Source organism: Lipophrys pholis (genome assembly GCF_963383615.2).
Source record: "Lipophrys pholis genome assembly, contig: SCAFFOLD_111, whole genome shotgun sequence".
Lineage (NCBI taxonomy): Eukaryota > Metazoa > Chordata > Actinopteri > Blenniiformes > Blenniidae > Lipophrys > Lipophrys pholis.
The window spans coordinates 39,351-66,756 of NW_028291898.1; the positions used below are offsets into that span (position 1 = coordinate 39,351).

The following is a 27,406-nucleotide window of genomic DNA, read 5'->3' on the forward strand; positions in this document are numbered from 1 at the left end:
TCTATTCCTCTCTCTCTCTCTCTTCTATTCCTCTCTCTCTCTTCTATTCCTCTCTCTCTCTCTCTCTCTTCTATTCCTCTCTCTCTCTCTCCCTCTTCTATTCCTCTCTCTCTCTCTCTTCTATTCCTCTCCCTCCCTCTTCTATTCCTCTCTCTCTCTCTCTTCTATTCCTCTCTCTCCCTCTTCTATTCCTCTCTCTCTCTCTCTTCTATTCCTCTCTCTCCCTCTTCTATTCCTCTCCCTCTCTCTTCTATTCCTCTCTCTCCCTCTTCTATTCCTCTCTCTCTCCCTCTTCTATTCCTCTCTCTCTCTCTTCTATTCCTCTCTCTCTCCCTCTTCTATTCCTCCTCCCTGTCCTATCCCATGTACTTCTCCCCCCAACCGGTCAAGGTGGATGCCCCCCCCCCCCCCCCTTCCAGAGTCTAGGCTCCGCCCCCTTTCTTCCTGAAGAGGGACTTCTTATGAACTGTTCTTCCTGAGAGGGAGTTCTTCCTGGTTTCCTCTGTTGCTTGTTCCTTCTGCTGCTCTGGAAGGTTTAGTTGGGTTCTGTTGTTCTCTATCATTGTAAGAGGTTCTGGAAGGTTTAGTTGGGTTCTGTTGTTCTCTATCATTGTAAGAGGTTCTGGAAGGTTTAGTTGGGTTCTGTTGTTCTCTATCATTGTAAGAGGTTCTGGAAGGTTTAGTTGGGTTCTGTTGTTCTCTATCATTGTAAGAGGCTCTGGAAGGTTTAGTTGGGTTCTGTTGTTCTCTATCATTGTAAGAGGCTCTGGAAGGTTTAGTTGGGTTCTGTTGTTCTCTATCATTGTAAGAGGTTCTGGAAGGTTTAGTTGGGTTCTGTTGTTCTCTATCATTGTAAGAGGTTCTGGAAGGTTTAGTTGGGTTCTGTTGTTCTCTATCATTGTAAGAGGTTCTGGAAGGTTTAGTTGGGTTCTGTTGTTCTCTATCATTGTAAGAGGTTCTGGAAGGTTTAGTTGGGTTCTGTTGTTCTCTATCATTGTAAGAGGTTCTGGAAGGTTTAGTTGGGTTCTGTTGTTCTCTATCATTGTAAGAGGTTCTGGAAGGTTTAGTTGGGTTCTGTTGTTCTCTATCATTGTAAGAGGTTCTGGAAGGTTTAGTTGGGTTCTGTTGTTCTCTATCATTGTAAGAGGCTCTGGAAGGTTTAGTTGGTGTGATTTAGAGCTTTACAAAGAGAATTTATTGAATTGAATTGGTATCAGAACCCGATCCTGGTACTGGATGGGATCGGCCCCATCACTAAAATGCCCCCCCCCCCCCCACACACACACACGACCCCTCCTTAAGCAGATGACCCCCCCCCCTCCCGCTCACAGAAAATAAAGCTAACAATGTCATTTGGGGACAAAAATAAAATCCAAATTCAAACTTTTAAATAAGTCGACGCTCGCTTTTATTTTGTTTCCTTTTTTCTCGTACAGAGGTCAGAGGTCAGAGGTCAGAGGTTGCACAACACAGACGTCACTGGTCACAAAAACACACTGCAAACAAAGGAAACCAGAACCCCCTCCATCCTCCAGCTACCACTGTGTGTGTGTGTGTGTGTGTGTGTGTGTGTGTGTGTGTGTGTGTGTGTGTAACATATACAGTGTAATCCTGGTTGGGTGGTAACCAGGGGCCCATAATGATGGAGGGCTCCTCCCCCACCGTGGCCTTCCACCAGGGGGCGCTCTACCACCAGAAGCTCATTTTTCTCCCGTTGTCACTCTTGTGTCCGACGGCTCTCCGAGCTCCGCCCCCTCCTCCGTCTCTTTTTCTTTGTTTCCTTTGGAGACGCAGATACAGCGAGCAGAAGGGGAGGAGGGGTGTTATGGTCGATCAGCTGTGTGGCAGCGTGCCCCCCCCCGCCCCGCCCCCCTCCCCACTCTCAGCCCATCTCCTTCCACTGTTGGTAGAAGTCCACGACATTCTTCAGCTCCATGCCTGCAGACCCGGCAACCGCCAACGCCGCCTGGCGGGGAGGGGGGATAAAATCAGTCAGAGTTCAACATGCCAGGTCCAGGTCCAGGTCCAGGTCCAGGTCCAGGTCAGGCCGAGTCAGGTCAGGCCGAGTCAGGTCAGGTCAGGTCAGGTCAGGTCCAGGTCCAGGTCCGGTCAGGTCCAGGTCCGGTCAGGTCCAGTCCAGGTCCAGTCCAGGTCCAGGTCAGGTCAGGTCCAGGTCCGGTCAGGTCAGGTCAGGTCCAGGTCCAGGTCCAGGTCCGGTCAGGTCCAGTCCAGGTCCAGTCCAGGTCAGGTCAGGCCGAGTCTGGTCAGGTCAGGTCAGGTCAGGTCAGGTCAGGTCAGGTCCAGGTCCAGGTCAGGTCCAGGTCAGGTCAGGCCGAGTCTGGTCAGGTCAGGTCAGGTCAGGTCCAGTCCAGTCCAGTCCAGTCCAGTCCAGGTCCAGGTCAGGTCAGGCGGAGTCTGGTCAGGTCAGGTCAGGTCAGGTCAGGTCAGGTCCAGGTCCAGGTCCAGGTCCAGGTCCAGGTCCAGGTCCAGGTCAGGTCCAGGTCCAGGTCCAGGTCAGGTCCAGTCCAGGTCCAGGTCAGGTCAGTCTAGGTCCAGTCCAGGTCAGGTCAGGTCAGGCCGAGTCTGGTCTGGTCAGGTCCAGTCCAGGTCAGGTCAGGCCGAGTCTGGTCAGGTCCAGTCCAGTCCAGGTCCAGGTCAGGTCAGGCCGAGTCTGGTCTGGTCCAGCTTGGACAGACTGACCTTCATGGCGGCTGAGCGAGAGCAGAGCTCCTCCAGCGGGTGTCCGGTCAGGATGGTCACCATGCCGACCGTGTCCTCGTCGCCGTTGCTCTGGGAGACAGTCAGCTGGCGGCAGCTGTCCACCATCTTGTGCAGGTGCCTGCAAACCAGAAATCACAAGAAGCCTCGTCATTCTAACGACTGCCACGGAAACAACTCTGGAACAACATGCAAACTCAGGCTCATCTCCCGCTGGGGGGAGGGGCACAGGGGTCAGAGGTCACAGCGGTCAGAGGTCGGTAGCAGACGTACCACGCTTCAATGTCCTGACGTTTCAGTTTCTCTCGTTCAAAACTTCGACCCGACTCCTTCTGACAGCGAATGTACCTGCAGGAGAACCAGAGGTTAAAGGTCACTGACACTGTGGGGAAAGAATTCAGTCGAAAAATACAACTGTCAATCTGGAGTGAAGCTGGGGTGAGGCTGGAGTGAGGCTGGAGTGAGGCTGGAGTGAGGCTGGAGTAAATCTGAAGTGAAGCTGGAGTGAAGCTGGGGTGAGTCTGGAGTGAGTCTGGAGTGAGTCTGGAGTAAATCTGAAGTGAAGCTGGAGTGAGTCTGGAGTAAATCTGAAGTGAAGCTGGAGTGAGTCTGGAGTGAGGCTGGAGTAAATCTGAAGTGAAGCTGGAGTGAAGCTGGGGTGAGTCTGGAGTGAGTCTGGAGTGAGGCTGAAGTGAAGCTGGAGTGAGTCTGGAGTGAGGCTGGAGTAAATCTGAAGTGAAGCTGGAGTGAAGCTGGGGTGAGTCTGGAGTGAGTCTGGAGTGAGGCTGGAGTAAATCTGAAGTGAAGCTGGAGTGAGGCTGGAGTGAGGCTGGAGTAAATCTGAAGTGAAGCTGGGGTGAGTCTGGAGTGAGTCTGGAGTGAGGCTGGAGTAAATCTGGAGTGACGCTGGAGTGAAGTTGGGGTGAGTCTGGAGTGAGGCTGGAGTGAGGCTGGAGTAAATCTGAAGTGAAGCTGGGGTGAGTCTGGAGTGAGTCTGGAGTGAAGCTGGAGTGAGGCTGGAGTGAAAGTGTTCTCGTCACCATGGAGGAGGACCTCCACTGACCTGTTGCCTTTCCTGAACTCAGACTCCAGGAAGCGGATCCCGTCCCGGGCTCCAGGGTTCTCCTTCTTCAGCCGGTCCAGTCCGTCGATCACTAAACCACAACACACACACACACACAGTCTGGAAGAAGAGTCACGACCCTTCACCCAAAGCCTAACCCAACTCTAAATAACTAAACTCTAAATAACTAAACTCTAAATAACTAAACTCTAAATAACTAAACTCTAAATAACTCTAACCCAACTCTAAATAACTCTAACCCGAACTCTAAATAACTAAACACTAAGTAACTAAACACTAAGTAACTAAACACTAAGTAACTAAACACTAAGTAACTAAACACTAAATAACTAAACACTAAGTAACTAAACTCTAAATAACTCTAACCCAACTCTAAATAACTCTAACCCAACTCTAAATAACTCTAACCCAACTCTAAATAACTAAACTCTAAATAACTCTAACCCAACTCTAAATAACTCTAACCCAACTCTAAATAACTAAACTCTAAATAACTAAACTCTAAATAACTCTAACCCGAACTCTAAATAACTAAACACTAAGTAACTAAACACTAAGTAACTAAACACTAAATAACTAAACACTAAGTAACTAAACTCTAAATAACTCTAACCCGAACTCTAAATAACTAAACACTAAGTAACTAAACACTAAATAACTAAACACTAAATAACTAAACACTAAGTAACTAAACACTAAATAACTAAACACTAAATAACTAAACACTAAGTAACTAAACACTAAATAACTAAACACTAAGTAACTAAACTCTAAATAACTCTAACCCGAACTCTAAATAACTAAACACTAAGTAACTAAACACTAAATAACTAAACACTAAATAACTAAACACTAAGTAACTAAACACTAAATAACTAAACACTAAGTAACTAAACACTAAATAACTAAACACTAAGTAACTAAACTCTAAATAACTCTAACCCGAACTCTAAATAACTAAACACTAAGTAACTAAACACTAAATAACTAAACACTAAATAACTAAACACTAAGTAACTAAACACTAAGTAACTAAACACTAAATAACTAAACACTAAGTAACTAAACTCTAAATAACTCTAACCCAACTCTAAATAACTCTAACCCAACTCTAAATAACTCTAACCCAACTCTAAATAACTAAACTCTAAATAACTCTAACCCAACTCTAAATAACTCTAACCCAACTCTAAATAACTAAACTCTAAATAACTAAACTCTAAATAACTCTAACCCGAACTCTAAATAACTAAACACTAAGTAACTAAACACTAAGTAACTAAACACTAAATAACTAAACACTAAGTAACTAAACTCTAAATAACTCTAACCCGAACTCTAAATAACTAAACACTAAGTAACTAAACACTAAATAACTAAACACTAAATAACTAAACACTAAGTAACTAAACACTAAATAACTAAACACTAAATAACTAAACACTAAGTAACTAAACACTAAATAACTAAACACTAAGTAACTAAACTCTAAATAACTCTAACCCGAACTCTAAATAACTAAACACTAAGTAACTAAACACTAAATAACTAAACACTAAATAACTAAACACTAAGTAACTAAACACTAAATAACTAAACACTAAGTAACTAAACACTAAATAACTAAACACTAAGTAACTAAACTCTAAATAACTCTAAATAACTAAACACTAAGTAACTAAACACTAAATAACTAAACACTAAATAACTAAACACTAAGTAACTAAACACTAAGTAACTAAACTCTAAATAACTCTAACCCGAACTCTAAATAACTAAACACTAAGTAACTAAACACTAAATAACTAAACACTAAATAACTAAACACTAAGTAACTAAACACTAAATAACTAAACACTAAATAACTAAACACTAAATAACTAAACACTAAGTAACTAAACACTAAATAACTAAACACTAAATAACTAAACACTAAGTAACTAAACACTAAGTAACTCCTGGCTCAGAGCCCAGGCTGGAGGGGGCAGTGGGCGTTGGGGGGTGAAACCTTCCAGCCTGCTCTGCTGATGGCTCCTAGAGGTGGACCTAGAGGGGCCGCTGCTGAGGAGCGGGTGTGGGGCCCTGGGGGTGCTCGGAGCTGCCCTGGGCCACAGATTATAGACCCCAGAGGGGTGTCCTCAGCCCCACGCAGTAGGCTCTGCCCTGAGGAACGGGAGAGCGACTCCGAGGTATGCCACAGGGAGACCACCCCCTGATGCGGCGATGGACATGGTGTCTTCATCAGCCGGAGCTCCCTTCTCTAGAGGAGCCGGTGCAGCAGCTCCAGGCTGGAGAGCCTCCAGAAGGTCTTTCAGCCGACAATCGCACCCCCCCCCCCCCCCCCCCCCCCGGGGCCCGCTCCACCCCTCTCAGCCTGGCCATGCGTACCGACCAGGGCATGTAGCCACAGTTGATACATGAATGCTCTGATAAACCTGCCCTCCGTGTTAGGTGGGCAAAGATGGTGGGCAAAGATGGTGACCATCCTCCAGCTCCAGAGGGGCTACGCCAGCGCTCCAGGAGCGGGAGCGAGGACACGGCCTTCACCAGCTCCAGAGGGGCTACGCCAGCGCTCCAGGGGCGGGAGCGAGGACACGGCCTTCACCAGCTCCAGAGGGGCTACGCCAGCGCTCCAGGAGCGGGTGCGAGGACACGGCCTTCACCAGCTCCAGAGGGGCTACGCCAGCGCTCCAGGGGCGGGAGCGAGGACACGGCCTTCACCAGCTCCAGAGGGGCTACGCCAGCGCTCCAGGGGCGGGAGCGAGGACACGGCCTTCACCGGAAGATACTGCGCCGCGTGCTGACAGCTCCAGCGGGAGCACTGCTGCTGATCCACGGGCTAACCAGGTTCAAAGCAGCCGATGCCGAGAAAAAACCAACCTCAATTCAGCCGCGCGTCGTTAGTTTGAGCGTGAGCACTGCTGCTAACTACACGCTACCGTATTGAACGTAAACAACAGTCAAAGCTGTGAAGTAATATGAACCGGGGCTGGAGTCGCCTCGTGAGCTCGAGCGAAGACACTGCTGCTAACTGTGGCTAACCCAGCGCCGTGGAACAAGCCGGCTGTACGGTACCGTTATGGCGTCCTATCAACACAGGCTCGCACCTCCAACCTGTAAGGTCGCAGGGCTGCCGACACCGACGCTCGATCCAAAGTTTTTCTCTCCATGATCTTTACGGGACAAACGTCCAATTGACCTCACGGCACAAGAACATTCCAGGAAAAGCTCCTTATCGACTCCGGGGGTCACAGGTGACTGGTGGTGTAGGTGCTCCACCTGTGTGAACACGAGACGTAGATATCCAGGCTAAAGCACCGCCTCTGAACCCTAAAGGCCTCTTCCTCCTCCATGAGAACAAGATGAAGGTTCAGCAGTTCAGGTCCTGCTGAACAAAATGACGTCATTTCCTCCTTCCAGCTCCTTCTGGCCGAAGGAATTAGTTTCAGCTCTACCAACCGCCCTGGCTGAACTGTGTAGGAGCCGCTCTGCTGAAACTTCTGCTCTGCCGTGTGCTGCTCATGCATGTTCCAGTTCGCTCATGACTATCAGTCATATTTTAATCATATTTAACTTGTAACATCACGACTGTACGAGCGCCGCAGCTCGTTAAAAGAGTGCAGGCTTTTACGTGATGCACCTGAACGCATCACGAGCAGCTGTCAGCTCCTGCAGTTCAAACCAACCAGCATGGCGCTCTGACTAAACTCTTTATTACTGGAGCAGTTCAGAGGAATGTGTTTCTGGAAGCTCTGGAGGACAGAAATATACTGTGCAGTTGAAAAGTTTAAACACCGCATCACAGACGTGTGGCTGCTGTGAGGGGGCGTGGCCTGTTGCGAGGGGGCGTGGCCTACAAGTTCGGCAGCTTCTTATGGGAGTAAGAACAGTCCTGCAGGAAAAGCTTTTTTTTCCAGCTGCTGGCTGAGTCACTGCTGAACTTTCTTCTTCTTCTTATGGCTTCAAAAAGGGAGGATGCAGGAGCCTTAACCCTAACCCTAACTCTAACTCTAAGTCTAACTCTATCCCTAACCCTAACTCTAACCCTAACCCTCTAACTCTAACCCTATCCCTCTAACTCTATCCCTAACTCTAACTCTAACCCTTACCCTATCCCTCACCCTATCCCTAACCCTCTAACTCTAACCCTATCCCTAACCCTATCCCTCTAACTCTAACCCTATCCCTAACCCTATCCCTCTAACTCTATCCCTAACTCTAACTCTAACCCTTACCCTATCCCTCACCCTATCCCTAACCCTCTAACTCTAACCCTATCCCTAACTCTAACCCTATCCCTAACTCTAACCCTATCCCTAACCCTCTAACTCTAACCCTCTAACTCTAACCCTATCCCTAACTCTAACCCTAACTCTCTAACTCTAACCCTAACCCTCTAACTCTAACCCTATCCCTAACCCTATCCCTCTAACTCTATCCCTAACTCTAACTCTAACCCTTACCCTATCCCTCTAACTCTAACTCTATCCCTAACTCTAACTCTAACCCTTACCCTCACCCTATCCCTAACCCTCTAACTCTAACACTATCCCTAACTCTAACCCTATCCCTAACTCTAACTCTAACCCTATCCCTAACCCTCTAACTCTAACCCTATCCCTAACTCTAACTCTAACCCTATCCCTAACCCTCTAACTCTAACCCTATCCCTAACTCTAACTCTAACCCTATCCCTAACCCTCTAACTCTAACCCTATCCCTAACTCTAACCCTATCCCTAACTCTAACCCTATCCCTAACCCTCTAACTCTAACCCTATCCCTAACTCTAACCCTATCCCTAACTCTAACCCTATCCCTAACCCTATCCCTAACTCTAACCCTATCCCTAACTCTAACCCTAACTCTAACCCTATCCCTAACCCTCTAACTCTAACCCTATCCCTAACTCTAACCCTATCCCTAACCCTCTAACTCTAACCCTATCCCTAACCCTATCCCTAACTCTAACCCTATCCCTAACCCTCTAACCCTATCCCTCTAACTCTAACCCTATCCCTAACTCTAACCCTATCCCTAACCCTCTAACTCTAACCCTATCCCTAACTCTAACCCTATCCCTAACTCTAACCCTATCCCTAACTCTAACCCTATCCCTAACTCTAACCCTAACTCTAACCCTATCCCTAACCCTCTAACTCTAACCCTATCCCTAACTCTAACCCTATCCCTAACCCTCTAACTCTAACCCTATCCCTAACCCTATCCCTAACTCTAACCCTATCCCTAACCCTCTAACCCTATCCCTCTAACTCTAACCCTATCCCTAACTCTAACCCTATCCCTAACCCTCTAACTCTAACCCTATCCCTAACTCTAACCCTATCCCTAACTCTAACCCTATCCCTAACTCTATCCCTATCCCTAACCCTAACCCTAACCCTATCCCTCCGTCGATCAGTACAACCCTGACGTCCCGTCTGGAGGAAGACTCGCCACCAGAGAAGCTGGGACTTCATGGAGAAACTCCACAGGGAATTTTAGTTTATTAGAAAATATCAGCTTTTTATGGTTTTCTGAAAACAAAGAAAGTCAGAGGGAAACTACTACCACTGATAGGAGGAGGAAAATGAGGAGGAGGAGGAAGAGGAGCAGCAGGAGGCTCTGACCTGTCCGGGGGATGATGATGATGAAGCAGCCGCTGGCTGACAGCTGTCTGATGACACTCAGGTGTTGGCAGAGGGCGGAGCTATCAGGGACCAGGTAGGGAGACATGGAGGACTGAGCTTTAGGCTGCTGCAGACTGCCCTCCAGCTGGGACACCTCCAGCTGCAACGGGGAGAAGAGTTACTGACAATACCTCATATTGATCCCCTCTATCAGCTGATGAGCTGATTGATCCCCTCCAGACTAACCTGCAGTCGAAGCTGAGCCATGTCCCTCATGAGACGGTTCCGACGAGCCTCCTCCTCCGCCTGCACAGAGAACCAGGAGTCAACAGGGGCCCAATGGCCCCCACGGGGGCCCTCTGGGGGGCCCTCCGGGGACCCTCTGGGGAACCTCTGCCGTCTGGCACCGGGGGGTCCTCCACAGTGTCTCACCATCCTGAACTGGGCCTTGGCCTGTTGCAGCAGGTCGTCCTGCTCTGATTGGCCGATGCTGGTGAAGATTCCTGCCTCCGGGTTGAAGTGCAGCACGTTGCTCTGGAGGCTCGACAGGAAGTGACCAAAACTACGGATACAACACACCCGGACCACAACCTGGGGGGCGGGGGGTTCCAGAGGGTCAGTCACACTCTAGTGGTCTTCATGAGAAGTGTGTGTGTGTGTGTGTGTGTGTGGTGTGTACCTCCTGCAGCGGGCTGAGTGGGGGGGGTCGGGGGGTGAAGTCCAGGCGGCGGTGAGCGACGCTCAGAGCAGGAAGATGTCTGAGAGCTAAATCCTCCGGGAGCAGCAGAGTCTGAACCAAACCAGGCTGCTCACACTCTGTCAGCAGGGCGGCGACCTCCGGCTGCACACCCAGGTCTGGGGGGGGGGGGGGGGGGGGCCACGTACACACAGGGTGAAAACACAGCTCCACTGTACCGGCGCTCTCCCCACGCTCTGCCCTACCCACGCTCTGCCCTCCCCACGCTCTGCCCTACCCACGCTCTGCTCTCCCCACGCTCTGCCCTACCCACGCTCTGCTCTACCCACGCTCTGCCCTACCCACGCTCTGCCCTCCCCACGCTCTGCCCTACCCACGCTCTGCTCTCCCCACGCTCTGCCCTACCCACGCTCTGCCCTACCCACGCTCTGCTCTACCCACGCTCTGCCCTACCCACGCTCTGCCCTACCCACGCTCTGCTCTACCCACGCTCTGCTCTACCCACGCTCTACCCACGCTCTGCTCTACCCACGCTCTGCTCTACCCACGCTCTACCCACGCTCTGCTCTACCCACGCTCTGCCCTACCCACGCTCTGCCCTACCCACGCTCTGCTCTACCCACGCTCTGCTCTACCCACGCTCTGCTCTACCCACGCTCTGCAGTGACCCTTACAAAGACACACTGTTTTCCACTGTGATCAGATCATCAACTAGAAACGTAAAAGACGATTCCAGTGAAGCGAGTTGAAGCTCAGAGGAAGATTCTGGTTGTTGTTGATACTTTAGATTGATTAGTGGGTTAGGATTAGGATTAGGGTTAGGATTAGGGTTAGGGCTTTCCTTCTCTAGACTTGTGGACACGACTAAAACTTCAGGAACGTTCTCCACGCTGGACCTTCAGCTGCAGACACTGTTTGACCATGTTGTGCCAGTTGAAGGAACTGCTGTCTGGAGTCAGTGTTTGTAGTGGCCAGTAGGGGGCGTGTCTGCTGCAGTCACTCACCGGCCTCCAGCATGGCGCTGCCGTCTGGCAGCAGGTTGAGCAGCACTGACAGTCGGTTCCACAGACTCTGAGAACTCTGCAGCAGGAGAAGAGTTTGATGAGAAGCTGCACCGAGCCCAGCGCCAAGAGCACAACTGGTCCTCACCTCAGCACACATGAGGATAATGTCGGTGTTGGTCCGCAGCCAATCAACGAAGACCTTGACCACCTGGATTAAGCCCTGATTGGTCAGGATCTCCAGCTTTTCAAGGAGGGACTTTTCACTGTGGACTGACGGAGAGCTGTGCTGACTGCCTTCTGAGTCCGAATCCGAGTCTGAGAGCGAGTGAGGAGAAGAGCATGACAGGTTAAAACAGCAACACAACACAGGAAGGACTCAAACGTTGGGTTAGAGCAGCAGGTAGAGGCTGGAGAAGGAGAAGAATGGAAATGAGGTTCTGTTACTTTAAGAACCGTGTTGTTGTCAGATGATTGTTTGATCTTTGATTTGATGGAAAAACCTCTCTGGTGTAGTTCTAATGCATTTCAGTGGATTTGGTTGAATTACCGTTGAGCGCGGTGCCGTTGGCAGTGCTGAGGTCAGAGGCAGAGTCCCCAGGGGGCGGGGGGGTTTCCTGGGAGGGGGGGGTGGGGTTCCCTGAGGAGGAGGCGGCTGGTGGGCGGAGCAGCATGTTACTGAAGGTAGGTGCCAGGCGGAAGCAGCGTTTGGCCTGGAAGAGCTGCGAGGACATGGCCTGCAGGTTGCTGCTGATGCTGGCGTCTGCAGACAAGAGGGGGCCGTTAGTGGCGGGGGGGGCGTCTCTGTCTCCTGCTACTTCATCCTTGGCCTCCTCCTCCTCCTCCTGCTGCTCCCGGGCCGGGCCCTCCAGGTTGTCTGTGTCCTCCATGTCCTCCAGATCGGAGCGAGACTCCTGGCTGTTCATGTCTGAGTCCGTCTCCACGTCGAAGGCCGTGCCTCCTTCCTCCTCCTCTTCCTCCTCCTCCTCCGAGCCGCTCCCCCAGCTGCCCCCCTCCCCCAGCACCTCCCTCTCAGGCTCCTCCCTGACGGCTGCAGGGCTGAGCTCAGCCGCTGTCGGGGAAGCGTCTGTGGAGTTGGCCCGGCCCCTCCTCTCTTCGTCCTCCTCCTCCTCCTCCTCGCTCTCGAAGCCTTCGCTCAGGTCGCTCTCGTCCTCTTCTTGGGCGTCTTTGCGGGCGCAGCGCCGTCGGCGGAGTCGTGAGAGGCGGGTGTACTTCTTCTTCTGCTTCTCCAGTTTTCCCGTTTCCTCAGCACTGCTGGTCTGCTTGTTTCCTGCCGACTCGCGGCCGCCTTCGTCGTCCTCCTCCTCCTCTTCCTCCAGGGAGCCGTTCTGCAGGGGCGGGGCCCCCACCGTGGACACACCCCTCACCTCCAGCTCATCTGGAGGACAACAGTGTTAGACGTGCCGGTCACACCGAAGACCTGGGAAGGAGCAGGACGAGTTGCCACCTCACCTGCAGGGTCGGGGGGAAGAGGCGGCACCGGGCTCTCCGCCTCCTCCAGCTCAGCCTGCAGCCGGATGTTGACGTGGTTCACCAGGTGGGAGAACAGAGCCAGGGTGAAGGCCATGGACGCACTGTACTGCTTCGAGCCTGAACACACACACACACACACACACACACACACACACACACACACACACACACACACACACACACACACACACACACACACACACACACACACACACACACACACACACACACACACACACACACACACACACACACACACACACACACACACACACACACACACACACACACACACACACACACACACACACACACACACACACACACACACACACACACACACACACTCTCTTTAGGACCCAGTTCTAGTTGTTGACCTCCGTGTCTAATAAAAACCTTCCTGAAGGAAATTTCTCATCACACTCCCTACTAACTGGTATTTTCAGCATTTTATTTTGGCGGGACATCCTCTCAACCTCCAGAATGCATGCCGGTGCAGAGCGTTTATAGTTTATATATAAGTTTATAACTGAGAATCCTGGAGTTTGTATTGATTAGTGATCAGACTGGTGGGACCCTGGACTACGACGCTGGAGTTTCTCTTATCTAGGTAACTTCAGGATTAACTCAGGTTTTCTCTTATCTAGGTAACTTCAGGATTAACTCAGGTTTTCTCTTATCTAGGTAACTTCAGGATTAACTCAGGTTTTCTGTACTACGACTCTCGCTCACTTCTCACCAGGATAAATCACCTGGTAACTGACGCTGAAAGTCTAACCTGCTCCAGTGCAGGTTATGTTCTGGGTAAACAATCAGAGCTCCGCCTCCTGACCAATCAGATCTCTTGGGAAATGCCCCGCCCATTCCTAAAGGATGGTGATTGGTGGGCAGGTTCAGCTCTGAGCTGCAGCAGAGAGGAGATGATAAATTAATCTAGAATAATCTTTCTGACATAATAAAATAAATCCTGGTCTCTGAGGCTCTGAAGGAGGTTCTGGTTCTGGTTCTTGACTTGTTCCAGGTCTGTTTATCTGGAATAAGGAGGTTCATGATCACACCTGACAGAACTGCAGAACCATGAATTAATGGAAGCAGAACTCCTCCTGTCGTCATGGTGATGAATTAATATTCCAACAGGAAACACAAGAGAACCTCCGCCTCAGAACCAGTGATGGAGAACCTAAAGTAAAAGAAGAGCAGTGAGGAAGTTCTGCCTGGAACCGTTCTGCTGGAATAAAGTGGAACTGAGTGATCACAGTGCTGTTCCTTTATATCACTGATCCATTAATCTGCTCTAATCTCACCAAGTCAGGAAGGTTCTGGTTCTGGCTGCAGCAGCAGTGTTGCTTTGAGCTGCTGGATGGGTTTGAATTCTTCATAATCTCAGAGATTAACTGCTCCTTCAGTAATCTGTAAACTGCTCTGCAGGGTTTCTCTGTGTGATTGGTCAGATGCTGCAAGCTCCGCCCCTTTCATGTGAACGCTCACACCTGGTCTGGGTTGAACCAGAGAGTTGAGAACCTGCTTGGTAGGAACGGTGATCAGGATCAGTCAAGCAGGAACCAGAGAACCTGGACATGTTGACCAGGTTCCTGGTTCAGGTCTCTGGTTACCTCCTCTCTTCAGACTGTGCACCACCATCAGACACGTCACCACCATCTTAAAGACCAACGTGTCAGGCAGCACGCTGCAGGAGGCGTCGGCATGCTGCAGCAGCTGCTCCTCCTCCTCCTCGTTGGGAGCCACGCCCCCCTGCGGAGCCACGCCCCCCTGCGGAGCCACGCCTCCCTGCGCTGGGGGCAGGTAGAAGAGCACCAGGTTGAAGTCCTCCAGCACCGACTGGCACAGCGCCGTCAGCTCCGTCTCCATCAGGCTGCTCTCAGCCGAGGAAGGACCAGGACCAGGACCAGGACCAGGACCAGGAATTAATCAAGAGAGGCAGAAACAGGTTGAGCTCTACTGTTCATCCCACAACGTTTCATTCTACAATGTTTGATCTTTAATACTTTGGTTTGAGAACAGAATCAAACTGAACGACGAGCTGCAGACAAATCAAAAATCATGTTTGGAACAAGAAACCTGGAAGAAACTTAGTTTGCAGATTGTAACGTCAAGGCCCTGTGGAGAAGCTCCGCTTCCCTGTGAATGCTGGTGTGAGCAGGTTGTTTCCTGTGTGAATGCTGGTGTGAGCAGGTTGTTTCCTATGTGAATGCTGGTGTGAGCAGGTTGTTTCCTGTGTGAATGCTGGTGTGAGCAGGTTGTTTCCTGTGTGAATGCTGGTGTGAGCAGGTTGTTTCCTATGTGAATGCTGGTGTGAGCAGGTTGTTTCCTGTGTGAATGCTGGTGTGAGCAGGTTGTTTCCTGTGTGAATGCTGGTGTGAGCAGGTTGTTTCCTGTGTGAATGCTGGTGTGAGCAGGTTGTTTCCTGTGAATGTTTCCTGTGAATGCTGGTGTGAGCAGGTTGTTTCCTGTGAATGCTGGTGTGAGCAGGTTGTTTCCTGTGTGAATGCTGGTGTGAGCAGGTTGTTTCCTGTGAATGTTCCCTGTGAATGCTGGTGTGAGCAGGTTGTTTCCTGTGTGAATGCTGGTGTGAGCAGGTTGTTTCCTATGTGAATGCTGGTGTGAGCAGGTTGTTTCCTGTGTGAATGCTGGTGTGAGCAGGTTGTTTCCTGTGTGAATGCTGGTGTGAGCAGGTTGTTTCCTGTGTGAATGCTGGTGTGAGCAGGTTGTTTCCTGTGAATGTTTCCTGTGAATGCTGGTGTGAGCAGGTTGTTTCCTGTGAATGCTGGTGTGAGCAGGTTGTTTCCTGTGTGAATGCTGGTGTGAGCAGGTTGTTTCCTATGTGAATGCTGGTGTGAGCAGGTTGTTTCCTGTGTGAATGCTGGTGTGAGCAGGTTGTTTCCTGTGTGAATGCTGGTGTGAGCAGGTTGTTTCCTGTGTGAATGCTGGTGTGAGCAGGTTGTTTCCTGTGAATGCTGGTGTGAGCAGGTTGTTTCCTGTGAATGCTGGTGTGAGCAGGTTGTTTCCTGTGAATGCTGGTGTGAGCAGGTTGTTTCCTGTGTGAATGCTGGTGTGAGCAGGTTGTTTCCTGTGAATGCTGGTGTGAGCAGGTTGTTTCCTGTGAATGCTGGTGTGAGCAGGTTGTTTCCTGTGTGAATGCTGGTGTGAGCAGGTTGTTTCCTGTGAATGCTGGTGTGAGCAGGTTGTTTCCTGTGTGAATGCTGGTGTGAGCAGGTTGTTTCCTGTGAATGTTTCCTGTGAATGCTGGTGTGAGCAGGTTGTTTCCTGTGTGAATGCTGGTGTGAGCAGGTTGTTTCCTGTGAATGTTTCCTGTGAATGCTGGTGTGAGCAGGTTGTTTCCTGTGTGAATGCTGGTGTGAGCAGGTTGTTTCCTGTGAATGTTTCCTGTGAATGCTGGTGTGAGCAGGTTGTTTCCTGTGAATGCTGGTGTGAGCAGGTTGTTTCCTGTGAATGCTGGTGTGAGCAGGTTGTTTCCTGTGAATGCTGGTGTGAGCAGGTTGTTTCCTGTGTGAATGCTGGTGTGAGCAGGTTGTTTCCTGTGAATGCTGGTGTGAGCAGGTTGTTTCCTGTGAATGCTGGTGTGAGCAGGTTGTTTCCTGTGTGAATGCTGGTGTGAGCAGGTTGTTTCCTGTGAATGCTGGTGTGAGCAGGTTGTTTCCTGTGTGAATGCTGGTGTGAGCAGGTTGTTTCCTGTGAATGTTTCCTGTGAATGCTGGTGTGAGCAGGTTGTTTCCTGTGTGAATGCTGGTGTGAGCAGGTTGTTTCCTGTGAATGTTTCCTGTGAATGCTGGTGTGAGCAGGTTGTTTCCTGTGTGAATGCTGGTGTGAGCAGGTTGTTTCCTGTGAATGCTGGTGTGAGCAGGTTGTTTCCTGTGAATGCTGGTGTGAGCAGGTTGTTTCCTGTGTGAATGCTGGTGTGAGCAGGTTGTTTCCTGTGTGAATGCTGGTGTGAGCAGGTTGTTTCCTGTGTGAATGCTGGTGTGAGCAGGTTGTTTCCTGTGAATGCTGGTGTGAGCAGGTTGTTTCCTGTGAATGCTGGTGTGAGCAGGTTGTTTCCTGTGTGAATGCTGATGTGACCGACCTGTTTTTGGGCTGCAGCAGACTCTGCAGGTACATGAAGCTCACCAGGAGACGCTTTATGTCTTTGGACCTGCAGGAGAAAGGTGAGAGAGGTGAGAGGGGAGAGAGGTGAGAGAGGGGAGAGAGGTGAGAGAGGTGAGAGAGGTGAGAGGTGTGAGAGGTGTGAGAGGTGAGAGAGGTGTGAGAGGTGAGAGAGGTAAGAGAGGTGAGAGAGGTGAGAGAGGTGAAAGGTGTGAGAGGTGAGAGAGGTGAGAGAGGTGAGAGAGGTGAAAGGTGTGAGAGGTGAGAGAGGTGAAAGGTGTGAGAGGTGAGAGAGGTGAGAGAGGTGAGAGAGGTGAGAGAGGTGAGAGAGGTGAAAGGTGTGAGAGGTGAGAGAGGTGAGAGAGGTGAAAGGTGTGAGAGGTGAGAGAGGTGTGAGAGGTGAAAGGTGAGAGAGGTGAAAGGTGTGAGAGGTGAGAGAGGTGAGAGAGGTGAAAGGTGTGAGAGGTGAGAGAGGTGAGAGAGGTGAAAGGTGTGAGAGGTGAGAGAGGTGAGAGAGGTGTGAGAGGTGAGAGAGGTGAGAGGTGAGAGAGGGGAGAGGTGAGAGAGGTGAGAGAGGTGAAAGGTGTGAGAGGTGTGAGAGGTGAGAGAGGTGAGAGAGGTGAGAGAGGTGAGAGGTGAGAGAGGTGAGAGAGGTGAGAGAGGTGAGAGGTGAGAGAAGTGAGAGAGGTGTGAGAGGTGAGAGAGGTGAGAGAGGTGAGAGAGGTGTGAGAGGTGAAAGGTGAGAGAGGTGAGAGAGGTGAGAGAGGTGTGAGAGGTGAGAGAGGTGAGAGAGGTGTGAGAGGTGAGAGAGGTGAAAGAGGTGAGAGAGGTGAGAGAGGTGTGAGAGGTGAAAGGTGAGAGAGGTGAGAGAGGTGTGAGAGGTGAAAGGTGAGAGAGGTGAGAGAGGTGAGAGAGGTGTGAGAGGTGAGAGAGGTGAGAGAGGTGAGAGAGGTGTGAGAGGTGAGAGAGGTGAAAGAGGTGAGAGGTGAGAGAGGTGAGAGAGGTGAGAGAGGTGTGAGAGGTGAGAGAAGTGAGAGAGGTGAGAGAGGGGAGAGATTTTATATCTGGTGACAATTAAATCAAGATGGAGGAAAAGAGGCTGAGAAAAAACAAAGCTTGGTTGAGAAGAAGAAAGGAGTGAATGCTGAAGAGAAGCTGGTCTGTCTGACAGCAGCAGCTTTCAATGTTTCGTCCCATCACACCTTTCTCTTCTTCTCACTCCCTTCGTCTCTTCTTCTAGGACTTCTTTCCATCCTCCTTTTATCTCACCCACTTTTCTGACATTTGCATTATTTTCCCTCCTGCTTCATCACCTTCTTTTCTTTTCCTCTCCTCTAACCCTCCCGTTTTCTTCTCCTTTCCTCGTTGGCTTTTGTTATCTGGTTTTTCTGTTCCTGTCCCTTCTTTCCTGTCCCCCGCTGACCGGGGGGACGTGAGGGACGTTACTGATGCAGACAGCAGCAGCCCCCAGTCCTCAGAGACCATCGCTCTGCAGCTCAGCCAGGGTCTCTTCAACCACATTACTAATGACAACAACAAACTGGAGTGGAAAGACAGATTAAAGGAAAAGTTTCTATTTCCAATGAAACAAAGAACTGAGAAAGAAAAACTTAATAAACGTGACAAAATGATGAAAAATAGAAAGAAACAGACAAACAGACAAACTGGATTGAAATGATTTTCAAAAAGAAGAAAAAATGACTGAAACTGAAGATAAAAGAAAAACTTTAGACGGGATTCTTAAGGTCAGATGTTCCTGAGGCAGAAGAAATCAAGCTGATGTGAAACAAACAGCGAACAGAGAAATGAGGGATTATTAGAATGAAGGAGAGGAAGTGGTGATAAGAGATGGAGGGATGGAGGGATGGAGGGATGGAGGGATGGAGGGATGGAGGGATGGAGGTGCTCACCTCTGCCGGAACGGAGACAGCTTCTTCATCTCCTGCTTCTTCACCTGCTGGTACATCTTGGCTGCTTTGTCGAACAGCCGCTTCAGGTTTCCATACGCTCCCTCAAACGGAGCATCTGATTGGATGCTGAGCAGGAAGTAAACATCTGTTAATGCTCCAGACCTGCTTCACTTCCCAGCGGCGCTCCAGAAGAGCGGCAGACGTCTCACCAGCGCAGGTAGTAGTACGTAGCTTCCACGTTGTAGAATTTACTTCCTGCCAGCGTCCCCAGCTGGTTGAAAGGCATTCCTGAAAGCACAAGACCTCCCGTCAGTCCACACCCGGCAGGACGTCACACACACCCACACCCACACCCGGCAGGACGTCACACACACCCACACCCACACCCGGCAGGACGTCACACACACCCACACCCGGCAGGACGTCACACACACCCACACCCACACCCGGCAGGACGTCACACACACCCACACCCGGCAGGACGTCACACACACCCACACCCGGCAGGACGTCACACACACCCACACCCGGCAGGACGTCACACACACACCCACACCCGGCAGGACGTCTCACACACCTACACCCAGCAGGACGTCACACACACCCACACCCGGCAGGACGTCACACACACACCCACACCCGGCAGGACGTCTCACACACCTACACCCGGCAGGACGTCACTCACACCCGGCAGGACGTCACTCACACCCACTCACACCCGGCAGGACGTCACTCACACCCACTCACACCCGGCAGGACGTCACTCACACCCGCTCACACCCGGCAGGACGTCACTCACACCCGCTCACACCCGGCAGGACGTCACTCACACCCGCTCACACCCGGCAGGACGTCACTCACACCCACTCACACCCGGCAGGACGTCACTCACACCCGCTCACACCCGGCAGGACGTCACTCACACCCGCTCACACCCGGCAGGACGTCACTCACACGCCCACACCCGGCAGGACGTCACTCACACCCGCACACACCCGGCAGGACGTCCCACACTCACACCCGGCAGGACTTCCCACACCCGGCAGGACGTCCCACACTCACACCCGGCAGGACTTCCCACACCCGGCAGGACGTCACACACCCACACCCGGCAGGACGTCCCACACTCACACCCGGCAGGACTTCCCACACCCGGCAGGACGTCACACACCCACACCCGGCAGGACGTCACACACCCAGCAGGACGTCACTCACACCCGCTCACACCCGGCAGGACGTCACTCACACCCGGCAGGACGTCCCGCACTCACATCCAGCAGGACGTCACACACCCGGCAGGACGTCCTACACTCACATCCAGCAGGACGTCACACACCCGGCAGGACGTCACACACACCCACACCCGGCAGGACATCACACACACCCACACCCGGCAGGACGTCACCCACACCCACACCCGACAGAACGTCTCACACACCTACACCCGGCAGGACGTCACCCACACCCACACCCGACAGAACGTCTCACACACCTACACCCGGCAGGATGTCACTCACACCCGGCAGGACGTCTCACACCCACTCACACCCGGCAGGACGTCACACACCCAGCAGGACGTCACACACACACACCCAACAGGACGTCACACACCCAACAGGACGTCACACACCCAGCAGGACGTCACACACCCAGCAGGACGTCACACACCCAGCAGGACATCACACACACCCACACCCGGCAGGACGTCACCCACGCCCACACCCGACAGAACGTCTCACACACCTACACCCGGCAGGATGTCACTCACACCCGGCAGGACGTCTCACACCCACTCACACCCGGCAGGACGTCACACACCCAGCAGGACGTCACACACCCAGCAGGACGTCACACACCCAGCAGGACGTCACACACCCAGCAGGACGTCACACATCTCCCTTTGCTCAGCCGCAGTGGCAAAATTAACTTGTGTTCATCTCCAACCTAATCTGACATAATTTCTGTGGATTAGAAACGAGTTTCTTTTCTGGGCTTGAGAGTAAAGCTGAGTGTGAGCAGTGATGCTGACCTCCGTGAGGCACGACGGACAGAGCCTGGTGGTAGAACCTCTCGGCCAGATGCTCCGCCTCCACGCCAGCCAGTTCGTTCTGGTATCGAGCTGAAGAGGAAACCAGCAGAATCAATCCAGGAAGAATCACTTAACTGTACAAACTATCTGCAGACATTTGCTTTATTCTAGATAATTATAGTTTATAAATGATAGACGTGTTCTCTTCAGATTTTAATGGTTTTTTAAAATCTAAAATCTAATTTATTCAATTTGAAACCTTTTTTTCTGAATTTAAACAATCAAATCATTTTTCAGAAAAATTTTTTTTACTTGAGCATTCATTTACTTCACACACACACACACACACACACACACACACACACACACACACACACACACACACACACACACACACACACACACACACACACACACACACACACACACACACACACACACACACACACACACACACACACACACACACACACACACACACACACACACACACACACACACACACACACACACACACACACACACACACACACACACACACACACACACACACACACACACCGAGGTCTCCCAGGTAAACCAGGCAGCGGTGACAGGCCATCTGAGCCCACTCCATCTCCTTCAGGCTTGCCGACACCGGCTTCTTCCGGCCTGTTGGAACAGGCACCCAGTTATTACACCTGCACTGACAGGACCTGCTTTAAGGCAGGCCCTGTGTCTGCTGCTGTAGCTGGTCCTCTCACGTCAGTAGGCCCTGTGTCTGCTGCTGTAGCTGGTCCTCTCACGTCAGTAGGCCCTGTGTCTGCTGCTGTAGCTGGTCTTGTCACGTCAGGAGGCCCTGTGTCTGCTGCTGTAGCTGGTCCTCTCACGTCAGTAGGCCCTGTGTCTGCTGCTGTAGCTGGTCTTGTCACGTCAGGAGGCCCTGTGTCTGCTGCTGTAGCTGGTCCTCTCACGTCAGTAGGCCCTGTGTCTGCTGCTGTAGCTGGTCTTGTCACGTCAGGAGGCCCTGTGTCTGCTGCTGTAGCTGGTCCTCTCACGTCAGTAGGCCCTGTGTCTGCTGCTGTAGCTGGTCTTGTCACGTCAGGAGGCCCTGTGTCTGCTGCTGTAGCTGGTCCTGTCACGTCAGTAGGCCCTGTGTCTGCTGCTGTAGCTGGTCCTGTCACGTCAGTAGGCCCTGTGTCTGCTGCTGTAGCTGGTCCTGTCACGTTAGTAGGCCCTGTGTCTGCTGCTGTAGCTAGTCCTGTCACGTCCGACGGAGCAGTGAGGTCTGACCGATCAGGGGGTCTGTGACGTGAGTCCAGTCCATGCAGTCCTGGAGCTGCAGCTGGTAGTGGGATTGGATGTAGAGCAGCAGGTGCTGGTAGAAGCCCACGCCGGCGATCAGGTGGGTCCGGTAGGCGCACTCCAGGGCGCTGCGGCTGTGGATGTGCTGCAACCAGAGGACCGAGGTTAGACCGGGCCGTACAGGGACTGGGGCCTGGACCTGCAGGTGAGTTACCTTCTTGTTGGTCTTGATCACCTGAATGACCTCATAGTACACCTTCCTCCAGAGCAGCTCCTCTGCCTTACGGCCGTAGTCAACAGGATGGAGAAACATCAGCTTCACGCACAGCTCCCTCAGCCTGCAAAGACATGCAGGGTCTTGAGGGGGTAAGCCGCTTTCGGGGTTCTGCCGCTTGTCAGCGGTAGAACGCCCGGGCCCCGCTACCCCCCAATTTTAAACCGCACCATAGACACACACATCGCATCCACCTTTTCAAAACACAAAAACACACCCTTACATACATCCAACACACATATAGGGCAGGGGAAGGGCGGGAGACGTGGCTCCCCCCAGCACCTCCCGCTGGGGTCCCGCCCCGGCCCGGGGTGAGTGCGGCCGGAGTGCGGGGGGCGCGCTCCCTCGGGCGTGGCGCTTGTGGGGGGGCTGGGGTGCGGTGCTCCTTCTCCACTTGCTGTTGGATTGGTGGAGGTTGGGACACCGCGGTGGCCGGGAGGGGGCCCGGCCGGCGGCCTGAGGGTGCGAGAGTCATCACTCCCCCCCCGTTCCGTGTGTGTGTGTGTATGTGTGTGTGCGGGGTGGGTCATGGGTTGGGTTTCCCAATCAAGACCCGGGGGGAGGGGTTATGGGGCGGGTGGAATATGAGGCTCCTGGGGGTGTAGAGTTGACTGTTCTCCGACCGGGGCCTGCGCCGGACTTCGCTTTCCTGGGTCTGGGGGCGGGGCTGGTCCGGGGCGCGGCGGCTGGGGCCGTCTCTGCCTTGCCGGGTTGGGGGGGGCGGTGGGTGGGCCTGTTCCCGGGGGTGCGGTGGGACTCGCCGCCGGGGTTGGGGGGGCTCTCGGCCCGCTCGGCCCGGGGGCCCTGCTCCGGCCTTTTCTCGGCTTGGCGGCTTGGGTCGGGGCCTGGGGCCCTGTGCCCTTTGTCCTTCTCTTGTGGGCCCCTCTTGCCTGGGGGGGATTCCTCTCTGCATTCTCCGTCGGGTGCTTTTTGGGCGGGGGCGGGGCTCTCTGGGGTGGTTCGCTGGGGTCTCCCCGGGCCTGGGGGGCTTTTGTCTGCCGGGGTGGCGGTGTCCGGGCCCGATGGCCTCGGACCCCGGGGTGTCACCACGGGTCCCCCCACAACAGTTCCGGCCACACCCAGTGGACAAGCCACACACACACACACACACTTTCACTCCTCACTAAAGGTGCTTCTGAAGTTGCTTGTTCTCTGTCATCATTTGCTCAAACTTTAAAAATCATGTTCCTCTTTTGTTGTTGCCTCTTTGTTATTTCATGTTCCTGCTTCACGTTACTGTCTAGATAGAGCTGCTCAGGCTGGTTAAATCTAGGAAATCATCTTACTGTCTAGATAGAGCTGCTCAGGCTGGTTAAATCTAGGAAATCATCTTACTGTCTAGATAGAGCTGCTCAGGCTGGTTAAATCTAGGAAATCATCTTACTGTCTAGATAGAGCTGCTCAGGCTGGTTAATCTAGAAAATCATCTTACTGTCTAGATAGAGCTGCTCAGGCTGGTTAAATCTAGGAAATCATCTTACTGTCTAGATAGAGCTGCTCAGGCTGGTTCAATCAAATAACAGTTGGAAAGTATTTGGATGAGTGTGATTATTGCAAATAATATATGTAGCACAACAAGGACATTGTATGTTATCCCCCTCCCCCCTCCCCCCTCACCCCTCCCCCCTCGACTTTCTTCTCTCTCTTCTCTTCTCTCTCTCTTTGAGCGTTCCCCCCCGGTCGTGTACAGCAGCCATGCCAACTTCTGACGGAGAAGGCAACAGGAGGAGACTCCAGGTCTCCCCCTGTTGCAAGACCAAAATCTGTTCTGACTCCGAAGGCTCTCAATCACATCATATTGTTGGCCCAAGCTGCCGAACAGGACAAGGGAAAAAAAAAAGAAAGAAAAAAAATAAAAAATAAAAAAAAAAAGACAGTGGGAGAGGGGCGGGGTTTACAGCAGCGGACACCCCCCCAGCTGGACAGACGGCGGCTCAGATTGTTGATGGAGGCTGTGGTGAACGACGCCTCGTTTAAACCAACGGTCCTGAAGGTTTCCTGGGTTAGGGTCAGTCTGCAGCCTGACACTGCTGCAGGAGGAACCGCCGCCACCTGCTGCTCCCTCGTCATGGTGGAAACCACTCTGAAGACCTTCAGGTGCCGCTCCACCACCTCCTCCCTCCACCCACCCACCGCCTCACACCACCTCCACCATTTTGGTGGATGGTTACCTGAGAAGGTCCAGCTCTTCCCAGAGAACCAGAGGAACCACCTCCTTTCACACTCACTCCTCTGGACCTACTTGTTGCGAAGGCTGATGTTTTCCGGCTTGAACACTTCTCTGTAGGACGACTTGCTGCTGATGATGACATCTAACTTGTGCACCGACTCCACCACGGCCCTGTGGGGGGGGGGGTCAGAGACAGCATGGTGACCGAACGCAACGAGAGACCAGATGAATCAATTTCTCTAACTTCTCTGTAAGACTGCTGAATAATCTAAATATGTTAGATGAACCCGGGGGTCCTGAAACTGTCCTAGAACCCCCCCCCACACACACACACACACATAGTTGCCGTGAAGCTAAGGAACACTGTAGAAGCTAAAGTCCCAGCAGGTGGACCAAGTACCTGTAGAGCCGCTTGATGAGGAGAACTTTGGCCTCTGGCTCGCTGTCCTGCCCCGGGCCGCTCATCTTGAGCACGGGGCCGGGTTTTGGTTCAGTGGCGGGTGCCTTCAGGCCCTCTCACCCTGCAGTGGCCCCGGCTCCTCGCTGTGTTTCCCCGGCTCCTGGGGCTGTTTCCCCGGCTCCTCGCTGTGTTTCCCCGGCTCCTCGCTGTGTTTCCCCGGCTCCTCGCTGTGTTTCCCCGGCTCCTGGGGCTGTTTCCCCGGCTCCTCGCTGTGTTTCCCCGGCTCCTCGCTGTGTTTCCCCGGCTCCTCGCTGTGTTTCCCCGGCTCCTCGCTGTGTTTAACCGGCTCCTGGGGCTGTTTCCCCGGCTCCTCGCTGTGTTTCCCCGGCTCCTCGCTGTGTTTCCCCGGCTCCTGGGGCTTTTTCCCTGGCTCCTGGGGCTGTTTCCCCGGCTCCTCGCTGTGTTTCCCCGGCTCCTGGGGCTTTTTCCCTGGCTCCTGGGGCTGTTTCCCCGGCTCCTCGCTGTGTTTCCCCGGCTCCTGGGGCTGTTTCCCCGGCTCCTGGGGCTGTTTCCCCGGCTCCTGGGGCTGTTCTTCGGGGTTGTCACAGCGTCTCGATCCGCTGGCAGCTGACAGGCTGATAGCAGCTAACGTTAGCTCCTCTAACTCCCTTCTCTTTTCTCCGGCCCTTTACAGAACCGGTATCGAACCCGGGATGGGAGGCAGTTCCCAGTGGTCCGCGCTCCTCCCGGTCAGCTGAGATTCTCCTTCATGCCGGGTTCTGGCTCTGGTTCCGGTGTTATTCTGGTGAGTTCGCTCCCGGTCCGACAAGCGCAAAGAAGGCCGCCATTACTCCAACAGGCAACGAGCCCAAATATCGCGAGAGGACACAATGACGCGATCGCGTGAGGGTTGCCAGATAAACTATAAACCCCCTTTTCTCGAATCAACGGTAAGACGTATCATCATCCCACATTTCAGAAAAGTCTTTTAACTGCAGATTCAATTATAAGAACACACACACACACACACACACACACACACACACACACACACACACACACACACACACAAATATTCACATAAAGATGGAGGAGCTCTTTTGGAGGTCCAGACCTCGTCAGAATCTCTGTCACAAAGAGGTCCCAGGTGGAGACGTTCACTGAAGGAGAAGGAGGGGGGTCCATGTGGTCCGAGCCAGACTAGCTGCTGAGGCTCAGACAGATGCAGGAATTCATGCTGGTTCTGGTTCTGGTTCTGTTTCTGACAGAAGTTTCCAGAAGAGCATCAGTACTGGAGCAGGCTCTGGAAGGACTGGGCTGGTGGGAGGGGTCAGGTCTTCTCTGGTGTGGTCTACCTGGGACCACGTGACACCAGGATGCACAACGAGAATACAGTGGGTCAGCCTAGACACTCTGCCACCTGCTGGTAACACATGGTAAAGCACCAGACACAGAGCAGACCTGCTTCCTGAGCAGGAGGAACCAGGTCCGTGGACCAGGAGGAGGAACCAGGTCCGTGGACCAGGAGGAGGAACCAGGTCCGTGGAGCCTCCAGCTCACTGTTCTCAGGATTAAAATAATCTGCTGTGCCCCATAAACTCTCCAGGGGTCACTAGAGGGTTAACAGGTCAACCATGAAGAAGCACAATTTCTTCTGGTTTTAATGTTCTGGCTCATAGCTCTGTTGTGATTCCCCCAGGCTGCCAGTAGAGGTCCTCGTGTTTCTCAGGAACAGTGCCTCTAGTGCAAATGAAGAGAAACATTCACCATGGTAGAGAAAGTTTAAAGGAAGTGATGAATTACAAATACTTTCAAGTACTTTAGCTTTACCTTTCGGTCACTACCAGGTTGGTTCATTCAGAAAACTGCAGAAATGAAAGATTTACAAAAGAAGTAAAACGCTGCAGAGCTTCAAACAAGAAGTGATGAGGCACTTTTTACTCTATCGAACATAAGGCCAGCAGGCTACTAGCATGCTACAATCAGGCTACTAGCAGGCTACTAGCAGGCTACTAGCAGGCTACTAGCGGGCTGCTAGACGGCTAGGAGCATGCCACTACCGGGCTACAAGCAGGCTACTAGCAGGTTACTAGCGGGCTACTAGCAGGCTACTAGCAGGCTACTAGCGGGCAATAAGCAGGCTACTAGCAGGTCACTAGCGGGCTATAAGCAGGCTACTAGCAGGCTACTAGCGGGCAATAAGCAGGCTATAAGCAGGCCACTAGCGGGCTATAAGCAGGCTACTAGCAGGCTACTAGCGGGCTATAAGCAGGCTACTAGCAGGCCACTAGCGGGCTATAAGCAGGCTACTAGCAGGCTACTAGCGGGCTATAAGCAGGCTACTAGCGGGCTATAAGCAGGCTACTAGCAGGCCACTAGCGGGCTATAAGCAGGCTACTAGCAGGCCACTAGCGGGCTATAAGCAGGCTACTAGCAGGCTACTAGCGGGCTATAAGCAGGCTACTAGCAGGCTACTAGCGGGCTATAAGCAGGCTACTAGCAGGCCACTAGCGGGCTATAAGCAGGCTACTAGCAGGCTACTAGCGGGCTATAAGCAGGCTACTAGCAGGCCACTAGCGGGCTATAAGCAGGCT

The 27,406-nt window shown here is 52.3% G+C and overlaps 1 protein-coding gene across 1 annotated transcript; it reads right to left on the reverse strand.

Annotated features, from left to right (window-relative positions):
- Positions 1 to 1,379: 1,379 nt before the first annotated feature.
- Positions 1,380 to 25,669, reverse strand: smg5 (SMG5 nonsense mediated mRNA decay factor). Its single transcript, XM_080494105.1, has 22 exons — positions 24,813 to 25,669; positions 24,485 to 24,583; positions 22,183 to 22,306; positions 21,957 to 22,113; positions 21,246 to 21,335; positions 20,685 to 20,774; positions 18,865 to 18,943; positions 18,656 to 18,781; positions 16,726 to 16,794; positions 14,237 to 14,496; positions 12,603 to 12,740; positions 11,680 to 12,528; positions 11,278 to 11,447; positions 11,133 to 11,208; positions 10,111 to 10,286; positions 9,864 to 10,022; positions 9,678 to 9,737; positions 9,432 to 9,591; positions 3,782 to 3,872; positions 2,992 to 3,066; positions 2,701 to 2,839; positions 1,380 to 1,966 (listed from the first exon to the last, which is right to left on the reverse strand). Exons 1-22 carry the CDS (start codon positions 24,875 to 24,877, stop codon positions 1,883 to 1,885), a joined length of 3,336 nt encoding a protein of 1,111 aa, XP_080350231.1. The 5' UTR covers positions 24,878 to 25,669; the 3' UTR covers positions 1,380 to 1,882.
- Between the last annotated feature and the right edge of the window lie 1,737 nt (positions 25,670 to 27,406).

Excerpts from the sequence above, each read along its gene's own strand:
- smg5 (XM_080494105.1), bottom strand. The coding sequence starts at position 24,877 with ATGAGCGGCCCGGGGCAGGACAGCGAGCCAGAGGCCAAAGTTCTCCTC. Across the intron at positions 3,873-9,431 it reads CATCATCATCCCCCGGACAG|TGATCGACGGACTGGACCGG; the intron begins GTCAGAGCCTCC and ends GTTGTGGTTTAG. Across the intron at positions 2,840-2,991 it reads CGTCAGGACATTGAAGCGTG|GCACCTGCACAAGATGGTGG; the intron begins GTACGTCTGCTA and ends TCTGGTTTGCAG.